Source organism: Hippocampus comes, unplaced genomic scaffold (assembly GCF_001891065.2).
Source record: "Hippocampus comes isolate QL1 unplaced genomic scaffold, H_comes_QL1_v1.1 scaffold6, whole genome shotgun sequence".
In the NCBI taxonomy this organism is placed as follows: domain Eukaryota; kingdom Metazoa; phylum Chordata; class Actinopteri; order Syngnathiformes; family Syngnathidae; genus Hippocampus; species Hippocampus comes.
Window position 1 is genome coordinate 177,356 of NW_017805833.1, and position 10,377 is coordinate 187,732.

The 10,377-nt window shown below is 43.6% G+C and overlaps 1 protein-coding gene and 1 long non-coding RNA gene across 4 annotated transcripts; one reads left to right on the forward strand and one right to left on the reverse strand.

Moving 5' to 3' along the window:
* The first annotated feature begins 5,040 nt into the window (after positions 1-5,040).
* LOC109526321 (alpha-(1,3)-fucosyltransferase 4-like) lies at positions 5,041-7,781 on the forward strand. 3 transcript variants are annotated; one of them, XM_019887555.1, is made up of 2 exons: positions 5,041-7,356; positions 7,433-7,781. In XM_019887555.1, exon 1 carries the CDS (start codon positions 5,375-5,377, stop codon positions 6,464-6,466), a length of 1,092 nt encoding a protein of 363 aa, XP_019743114.1. In that variant the 5' UTR covers positions 5,041-5,374; the 3' UTR covers positions 6,467-7,356; positions 7,433-7,781. The 3 variants fall into 3 exon arrangements, with proteins under 3 accessions (XP_019743114.1, XP_019743113.1, XP_019743115.1); XM_019887554.1 differs by having other exon boundaries at positions 5,041-7,336; positions 7,407-7,781; XM_019887556.1 differs by having other exon boundaries at positions 5,041-7,336.
* Positions 7,782-8,560: 779 nt separating this feature from the next.
* LOC109526358 (uncharacterized) lies at positions 8,561-9,715 on the reverse strand. Its single transcript, XR_002170318.1, has 3 exons — positions 9,646-9,715; positions 9,003-9,049; positions 8,561-8,745 (listed from the first exon to the last, which is right to left on the reverse strand). It is a non-coding gene; the product is annotated as an uncharacterized LOC109526358 (long non-coding RNA).
* Positions 9,716-10,377: the final 662 nt, after the last annotated feature.

Here is a 10,377-nt window from a genome sequence, read left to right on the forward strand (position 1 = left end):
AGCACAGCATGCAGGCGGCAGATCACATTTCAGTTGTTATGAGGGGGGAGTTTTCCCACTTGGTTCCAATTTGTGATTTTTCACTTATTTATCGCCAGTTTACCTTTATTTAACCATGAGACTAAAACTCATTCTTCATCTACGCGAAAGTACAGACTGGCGGTCGAAGACGATAAGGCAATCAATCAGCTTACAAATGCATCAAGTCTCAAAGCAACAATACAAATGAAAAAAATATATCGGGAAGCATTTCGGGTGTTTTTTTTTTTTTTTTAACTTCCAAATAGTTTTTAAAATACCTTGAAAGTGGTCAGTGAGAGCAGCGCGTAAATTTTCAGGTCTACTTTTTTTTTTATGATGGTACATTGAAAGGTAATAAACAGTTTCCCCCTTGCACTTTTATATTGATGTTTAGCAGTCAAGTTATTTTTACATTCTTGGGTAGGTGCCATTACACTCAAATACTGGAATACTTCTTGTCCGGTAACTTTAGACAAGACGCAGGTATAATTCCTAACAAATGAAAAGCATTCATCAACCAATGTTGTATTGTAATTGACCAACATGAGTGCAATTAATCCCCCCACAATTTTCACACCACTATTTCTGGCAACAATGCATGCGCATGTGCAATGAAAAGTCAAATGGATTCCGACATCATTTTATGAATGAAAATAATGCAACATTTTAATAACAGAGTAAATGATGTCAATGCAAAGTATGAGGACTGTTCTAAGATGCAGGGAGATTTCATTTTTTGGCACTATGTTTGTGACATATAACTTTCAGAATAATAGGATAAAGAATGATAAGGAACTTTCCACACCCGTTATCTTGTCTTGTTGAAATTAGCCCATTTGAATTTTACCGATACATCTCTGGTCCAATGGCAAGTGTGGATTTCATTCCCTTGGTGGAGCTCTGGGGCATTGAAAGGGCTGGACCAGCGCCTACCCATAAAAACTAAAAAAAAAAAAAAAAAAAAAAAGACAAATCTATCATGGAGGCAGTACTTCCTGTACAGCGCTGTGTGTACGCAGGACACGGACACAACACTCACCGCTAACGCGGTGTCGTCAATTTCGCTGAGCAATCAACTTTGTGCCGCTTATCAGAAACTAACACTGTTTGGCTGACGCTAAACTGTGCATCCAACTTACTTTACCTTCTGCCTTTGTCACAATAGCAGCGGTGTCACACCTGTGGGGCTGATGAGGGTGTTTTTGCATTGTCACTCGAAATGGCGCTGGATCGTCACCCATCCCAACTGTCCATGGGCAGAGAAACTTGGTGTGCGGGGCAGTCATGTAAATTTGTGCTCCACCGTTAAGTAACAGCGGAGAAGGGGACGGTAACAGACACGTTTTCAGAAACACGTAAATAAAAGATTTACGTTACAAATGTTAGCATTGCTTGGAATGTTCAAGATATCGAATATATCTTATCAGCGTTGCAAGTACTGCACAAGTAGTTCACTCCCCCCCTCTTCCTGGTGCTCACTGGCCATGCCTGCGAGGTGCTTGTAAAGGGGCCTCGTGTGGCCGCGTTAGAGACGGATGTGTGGCCCTTGGGGGCCCACGGGTGGAGCGCAACACTGATCACGCCAGACAGGCCGGCACGGCTGCATAAGATCATCAGCGCCCGCCAGCGTAGTGAATCGCCTCTGCGGCACTTTCACACAACCCCTGACCTCCGGTGTGACCTCTGGGGTCATGATTAAGGTCGTGGGTCAGCGAGGGTCTCTGTAACCCCCCCCCGTAGCCCCGCCGTTACTTGCCCGTCTTCATCGCTTTCGCGGTCGCTCAGACTCCCACACCAGGCGCGACCAATTGAGACATCCTGTCCCCCGAGAACGCGAAAAGAGAAAATCAATAGGGAAGATGAGTGATGACCTGGGGGTCCCGTCGTAAAAGACTACCGTGCTCTCTGTGGACTACTTGAGTCCTGCAAGTCACTTTTACGCCGCGGGAAAAAGCTATCACCTTACTGTATTTTTTTTCGTAGCTCACTGTCCCCGTGGCCCTCAACAGTGATGCTGGTAATGGGTTAATAATAACTTATGTGTTACTTAATAATGGCTGCTATTTTGAGTAACTGGTAATCTAACGCTTTACGATATCTATGTAGTAGCAGAGGTGTGGCGGCCATCGGAAATTTGGGGAGTTTCCCAAACGGCCGGTCAACTCCTGTTGATCAAATCGAGTAATCACTAAAATAAGCTACTTTTAAAATCAAGTACCAATACCAGTGTCGAGGCCATTTGTTACCAGGCTGCAGAGAAAGATAAGTTTTTGGTGGTGTTTTTTAGTTTTATTTTATTTTTTAAAGAGGATATTTGTCCTGATTGGGAATGTAGCTTGGATAACCTGTTATGTTCTGACGCACTAGCTTTATGACGCTAATAGCGAAAACTACGAAAGAAGTGACACACACCGAAATTGTGTCATCCCATAAAAATACCACAAGATGGCACACCCTTTTCTATCACACAAAGCTACGGCCTGACGAACTGAAGCTCCTCCAATCAGTTCAACATTTATGCTTGACGCCAAGGTGCTTGACACCAAGACGCTGAGGCACATTTTTATGAGACATGATGCGTTTTTCACTGAGCAACGAAGGATAGCAAAGCTGGGGTGGTTGATCATTGCCAAAAACCTCTGAAAACATCCCCGATCTCTTCATAATCATCCGTTTCTTATTTTTTGTGGCCATGTGCTTCTTCCTTGACAATCATGCCATGTTTTTGTGGTTCAATTTAAAAATAAAGAAACAAACAAACAAAACAAAAAAAACAAGACAGAACAGTACATGAATGTGGGGTTGCAAAATCCAAAACAGGGTCACGGTTTTTCTGTTGAAGCGCGTCGTGATAAAGTTTTGACAAACAGGAAGTGGCCGTTGACATTGCAGGCGAGCTTCAAACGACGAAAAAAATAGACGAACGTGCTACTGGTGCAACTTGACTTACTGCCCGTTTCCTGCAACAATAGCGGATTCTGAAACTCTGAAAGGAGACCGCACAACGCCGTCCCACGTCACTCCCAGACCACGCTAACCTTGGCTGCTTCTGCGGCGAGACATACATGTGTTAATAATACTGGGGAGCAGACTGCTGTTGTTTCTCGCCAGCCCCAGATAAACATCAGATGAAGAATCATCTGAAAATAGAATGGTTCTGCTGAAAGGGGAGGGGGGAATAAATAATGCAAAAAGAATACAAAACCTCTTACGGGTTTAGCTGATCTCAGACACAGCAGACATGCACAGACACGCACAGTTGTTCTGATTTTTTTTGTTTTTTTTTTTAAACCCCACACTGAGTAAAAGTGAATGGATGTCACAGGAAGGAGGACCCAGAGGAGTCGCACATGCTCTTTGCTTCATCTCCTCCCACCGCTCCATGTTTTACGCTTCTATCCAGGATTCATGACAAACTTAAAGGGGAGGGAACGGGATTGGAGATGGTGGGGGAAGGTGGAGGGTGATGTCCAAAGACACACACAGCGTGCTTTTTCCTGCCAGATTTGGGAGCTTCCAAACGCAGATGTTTTGGCATTTTCACACCATCAGTACAACAACCTCACATGTGGAACTACTTTTTCTTTCTGGCCTCTTAATTCAAACCAAGTTTTTATGTTTGGATTTGTTTTCCAGAACTGAATAAAACATCGCACATTTCAAAGTGTGGCGGCAAAACATGCCTAATTCAAAGCTCAGAATATTTATTTATTGGCAAAATTAATAATGCATGGTTTCCCTACCCCCCACCCCCAATATAATCCCACAGTGTCACTTCACTGAAAAACTGCACCAGGTTGGTGGCTCATTGAGGCCAAGTCGGAGAAATCCGTCCACAGCACAGCTTTGTGTATGGAGACACCCAGTGGTAGACAAACTGTACTATTAGAGGACAAGCCATTCGCGATTAAGGTCATTTTTAATGTTTCAGAAAGAGTCGATTTTTTTAAACAAATATATGCACAAGTGTTTTTTTTTTTTGAAAGTCAATATTAAATATATAAAATTATAGTAAATGTATTTTTTTAAAAGCTTGGAAATAAATACACATGTGAATGTATGATGTTTTAAAATGTTATAAGTATATAATGCGAAATATGTTTTTAAAACATTCAATGTTTATAAAGACATTAGTAAAATATGCAAGTTTTATATCCTACATATGGACTACACATACATAACTTTGCATCTGTTGATTCCAGATTTGCAATGATTGCTGTGAATCTGAACATTTATTATGAGGGTAATGATAATATAATAACTCTATTCGGTGGATCTTTATTTTTGTGCTCAATTTCCGTGATTCTTAACATCAACATTAGGGCTGCCCAAATACAGTATTGGAAAAAGATACGGTATTGTGATACGTGGATTGAATGTTAGAATTTCTTAATAGTGCGATATTTAACATGTACCTGAAGAAGTGACATTTTTATTATTTTAATGCTGCAAAATAAGCAGGCTCAATATGTTCTAATCTAATTAATTGTAATAACATTTTTTTGTGATTTTGTGTTAGTTCTAGTGGTGTTCTCCTACTGGATGGCGGTGCACATTTCACAGTGCATCTGATTGGGCAAAGTCAGATAAAACCAGACAATGCCATGAAACTATTAATTCTAGGGCTGCCACTCTTGATTATTTTTGGAATTGATCATTCTACTAATTATTCCACCGATTAATCAAAAAAAGGCTAACATTTTTTTGCATTATAGTGTATTGCACTTTTTTTTTCCTGATTACTGTTCATTAACCAATTATTGTTGTTTATTTGGAATTGTTTAGTGATGGAAAAAATAACTAATCAACAATTAAGCAATGTCAGATGAGAGGGATTGACGTACTCGCCAACCTTTTCTAAAATGATTCAGTTACTGGTTAGGTCAGTAGTTTCTCAAAAAAAAATCATCTGTTTGCAAATGCCTTATATTGATTAATCACAAACGATAATCAGTGTGCTTTCATGAAGGACGATAGAAATCAGAGAATAAGTACCGTTAAGAGACTTTGGGGCACAGTGGGGGTGGCGTCCCTCCTGTACACTGTAACTATTCGAACCTGATCTTTGCGTAAACTCAAAGGTACAATCTAAGTGTACCTGATAAACGTGTCATAAAAAGTTACTTATTTCCTGAGCTGCCGTGGAGATGTTTACTCAGTTTCCAAGTGCCAGGGAGGCCGTGTGGACGTCACAGAAGGCTCATTGACAGGCACCAGGAACCCGCCAGCGCCCTGCCACGTCCAAGTGTCGGCGTCTCGATTGGACCAATGCGAGCCGGATTAAAGCTTTTCGAGGCTTAAGGCTGCCATGAAGACTCCAAGGTGAGCTGGTGATCGGGGGTGAAGGGCACCTATGGGAGTTTGGGCTCGACGGACCCGCGCATGCTCCAAGAGGCGCCCCGATTCGTGCAAATGTGATTGCCACTTCCTTACCGCGGGCCTAGTGGCTGCCGCCTTCCTCGTCCTCCTGGGATTTTCTTTGCCCCACTTACCGGAGCCGCTCGCGCTGGAGCCGGCAACGACAGCTCCCGAGGTGACGCTCTTGATTTGGACTCATCCGTTCGGGCGGAAGCGGCCACTTCCGGATTGTTTGGCACGCTACGGCGTTGACGGCTGCGTGCTGACTGACGACCGGTTCGAGTACGCGCGCGCCGACGGCGTGCTCGTGCACCACCGCGATGTCGCCGCGGGAACCGCCGAGCTGCCGCCGGAAGTGGGCCGGCCGTCGGGGCAGAAGTGGATATGGCTGAACTATGAGTCACCCTCGCACACGCCAGACCTGTGGCGCCTGGAGGGCCGCTTCAATCTCACCATGACCTACCGCGCCGACTCTGACATCTTCCTCCCATACGGCTACCTGGTCCACAAGCACGGCGGCGGGCAGCCACTCTCAGAACCTTCGAGAACTTCTCGTCCTGGATTGGTAGCGTGGGTGGTGAGCAACTGGGTGGATTCGCAGGCCCGCGTGGCCTTCTACTACCAGCTCAGCCAATACATCCAGGTGGACGTGTTTGGCCGAGCTGGACACAGCATTCCGGAAGGCCTCGGAAGCGTGGTGCGTCTGGTAAAGCACTACCACTTCTATTTAGCCCTGGAGAACTCGCAACACACAGATTATATCACAGAGAAGCTGTGGAACGCTGTACTGGCGGGAGCCGTGCCCGTGGTCCTGGGTCCTACCCGGAAGAATTACGAGCGCTTCCTGCCGCCTGAGGCCTTCATCCACGTGGATGACTTCCCCTCGGTCAAAGCTCTGGCTCTGTACCTGCTGGCGCTCAGGCGGGACCCGGCACGGTTGCTGGGGCACCTGCGCTGGAGAACGGGCTTTGGACTGCGCCAGCCCGCCTTCTGGGGAGAACACTACTGCACCGCCTGCAGGGCACTAAGGAAGAACATAGGACGCACCCACGTGGTCCGGGACTTGACTCGATGGTTTGAGTCCTGAGGAGTGGACTGCTAGCATACAGTAAACAAAACCCCCCCGCTACTTTCAGGGGACTGGGATAGAGCCCTGCAGCCAATTTGGAAAAACTACCAGTCATTGACACAGTTCTAATTGTAAACTATAATTGTACCACAAACTGAACTCACAACACTTCAACATAATTTCAAACTCATCTTGGTACTTTACCCTTAAAAATAAATTGCAGTCGATTTGAATTTGAAATAATGCAGTCCGTTATTAGTAATACCTGGAACCTTGATCAGCAGCCCTTATGTATACCCACCCCCATTTGTAGTTGAGTAAATAAACACCCAAGGCCACTATTTGAGGAAATGTGGTGATTACATTACACACAATGTTTAAAGGCGAACAACAATTTCCTGTCATGGAGGTTATTAACAGATGTCTTAATAAGCCTCATCAGAGACAACAAACATACAAGCGCAGTTATGTATTATTGTCATCCTGTATACTGTCGTCGGGCCTCCCTCGCTATCCTTTCATCTGTGCTTTTTGCCCATACGTCTCCCAACCCCCCCACCAATCAAACCCCCACCCCCTTCCCCTTCCCTTTCTTCTTGTTTTTCCTGTCTATTGAACAGAGACATGTTGATATGAGGCCCTGCTTGCCCGGCCACAAGGGAGCAAGTCTCTGGTGCCTTTTGATCAGCTGCAAGATCAGACATGTCGCCCCACCCCTCCTGCCCCCATGTACACTCCAGCGACTGATCATGCAGTATAATGGGCAGCCGCGGACGACCCCGAAAGATGCACGCCCACGCCCGTTCCCGATACAAAGCCAATCGAAGCGGCCTGTTGTTTACCTCTGCTCGCACACTGCGTTCGCTTGTTTGCCGGACGCTAGGGACGGTGAGCGCGTGTGACGATGTGTATGTGTGCGATTTCCCCCTTTCTTGCCCTTTTTTGTTGCCTTTGACAGTAAGATGGATGATCCTAATCACACAGGAGCCATCAGCGAGACAGAGTGGAAGGTCCATGGGCCGGCGAGACACAGTCATGGGAAACCAACCGTCAGATTGCTGCGCGGCACGCTTTTATTTGTCGCCTTTGTGCCTATGCATGGGATTTACTTGCTTTTGGTACGCGTGGACAAGAATATGAAAACTCCTGTTGCGGTGGCCATGTTTGGATCATGATTTCGTGTTGAAATGAATGGGAATGCCATTAATTCATTCCAGCCTCCTCCCAAAAACCAACCAAAAAAATTGTACCGTGTTTTAATTAGGAAAATATCACTCTATATTTCTTCATAAAATAAGAACACAATTAAGTTGAATAAAAAGAATTACGAATGGTTGTGCATTATGATTAATTCATCGCAACTTTTACCTGTGTGTGAGTTCGCCACCGGGAGGCAGTACAAGACTGTCATGAAGTCATAAACGAAGAAGACTTTCAAAACTACTGTGAGTGACCGCAGTATATTTAGGGTCCAATCGATTTCCAGCAGCTCCTATATTTTGTTGTTCTACTTCTTATATTTAGGGTCCAATCGATAAATTGGCCAGACAATTTAATCAGCTGATGTCAGCTCTTTAAAAATCTGCCAATTTTTTTAACCTATTTTATTTTTTTACATTAACCCATCACAATATAAGACAAAAAATGACATTCAAACAATGCAAACAAACAAACAAAATTGCCCAAAAAAAAAAAATCATTTGATTTTACTATGTTTTGAAGTTCAACAAATATGCAAGGACAAAGTATTGTAAAACAGTCAAATGTTTTGCAGGTTATTCATATCTTTGTTGTTGTAAGCTGTAATGACCCCAAAATTGTCTTGTTTATATATATTTAGAATTAATCAGGTGAGTCATCAATCAGCAGAATTTTATTCTGCCAAATATCGGAATAGGCATTACCCCGCCCCCCACCCCTCCCCCGCCCCAAAGTCATTTTCTGCAGAGGATAAAGAAAATAAATAGCAGAAAGCCTCTTTTTGAAGAATTGTTCATTTTCTTCCAAACTTGATATGAAGTACCGTAAGTTGAATTCACTGCTCATACAGCGCTCGTTCGTCCGAATTTTTTCTTGGAAGTAAAAAAAAAAAAAAATCATGCAAACGACTTGTAAGTTGAGTCACTCATATCTCAAGGCACCACTGTGTTATTCCACCCGTGAGCCGTAGAGCGGACATGTTTATGTGGGAGTGCTCCATAAGCGTACCGCAAGTCAATATGTCTGCCGACGGGATGCTTTCATCTGCCGGTCCCACTTTAAACTCCCCAGTCGGCGGATGTTTTTAGGAGAAACATCTGTTGCCGTACAAATGAGATTAGAGGGTCTCCAGCCCGTGGGGGTCATATGAACAGCACGGTTAGTCAAAAAAAAAAAAAAAGGGGGTTGGGGGGTGAAAGGAGGCATGGATTTAAATCTACTGAAAATGCTTTAGAATTGAGTATTCATCTCAGCACACCATCACCCTCTTTAACAGTATTTCCCCCCCACCACCACCTCTGAATCTCATATTGATAAATTCAATCTTTCACCTTGTTGCTTGGCAACGACTCACCTCAGCTCCTCGAAAGTTGTCAGCTGCCGAAAAGGTAATATTCAATCCTGCAGGAGAAGAGGAATTGAAATGGACTGCAGTTAAGCGACAGAGGAGATGTGAATACACACACACACAACCAGTCATACCTGCTAGTGTCTGTGCATCAGCGTGGAGCCAAGTCACACTCGTACTCTCACACCTTCTGGGTCAAATATGCTGAGATTCATCTGATCTAGGTCACTTCATAGCAAAATGTAAGGAAGCCTTGTTGGCTTACTAATAATATTTGTAATGCACAAGCAAAGAAAAGGAAAGTTACACTATTTATGGAGGGCGATGTTGACAATCTGAAAAAATGTGAACATTTTGTGTTGTGTCCATTGCAAAGTCAAAGTCAGCGAGTGATTGAGTGATTTCCCCCCTACGCCCCTCTCCAATCAGTTGGGCCCAACAATGTTAAACCTGTTCATTTTACGCAGTTATATTGAGCTACATTGCTATTTGTGTTTTTATCTTCAGGTATTTATTTTTGCTGGGGAGTTATTTTGGTTTGCTGGTGAGACTTTTGTCACATGGTTCGGTTTCAGCAATCAAATGGAGCCAGGTAGTCACATGTTAACATGACCCATTTATGTGAAACATGGCAGAAATGTATATTTACCTTCAAGATTGGTTACAGAAAACTGAATGAATGGACTTCGATAAAAAACAGCATCCGTCATGCATCATCAGCATTTGCCCCAAAAACAGTCCTCAATGCGTGCAGAGCAGTGAAGATAAAAATGTAAATTGGGAGAACTCACTTTTTTTAAAGGAATATATATTCCTTCATTCATTCATTTTCCGAACCGCTTGATCCTCACTAGGGTCGCGGGGGGGGGGGGGGGCTGGAGCCTATCCCAGCTGTATGAATATACTGTATATATATAAACACAATTAGCATGGTAAGCCGATTGTGCAATTTCACGTGTTAACAAATACGTTGGTTTAGGGTCATTTTTGCTGAGGTAGAATTTGCCTTAGTTTGGGTTATTTTAGATGAAAAAAAATAGTATGGTTTTAAAGTGATATTGTTGGACAGTATTTGAATTTGCGTTTCGTATTTTTTTTTAATTTCATGTACATGCGCTACTTTAAAAATAAATAAAATTACCAGTTACTCAACGCTCGATTAGTTCTATCTACTTTTCACAAATAATTATTTGAGCTGCTTTTGCAACCAAAATCTTTTTACGATGTAGCTAATTCTTCTTCTTCTTTGTATCTTTCAGTAGTCTGGATGCGCTGTGGTACCACGCTGCCTCTTAGAGGTCAAGGTTGGTACTACGACAGGAATTGTTACACGTGCTGTGTTGGTCACCTCGCCACATGCCGATTTCTTTTCCTCAACCTG

Excerpts from the sequence above, each read along its gene's own strand:
- LOC109526321 (XM_019887555.1), top strand. The coding sequence starts at position 5,375 with ATGGGAGTTTGGGCTCGACGGACCCGCGCATGCTCCAAGAGGCGCCCC.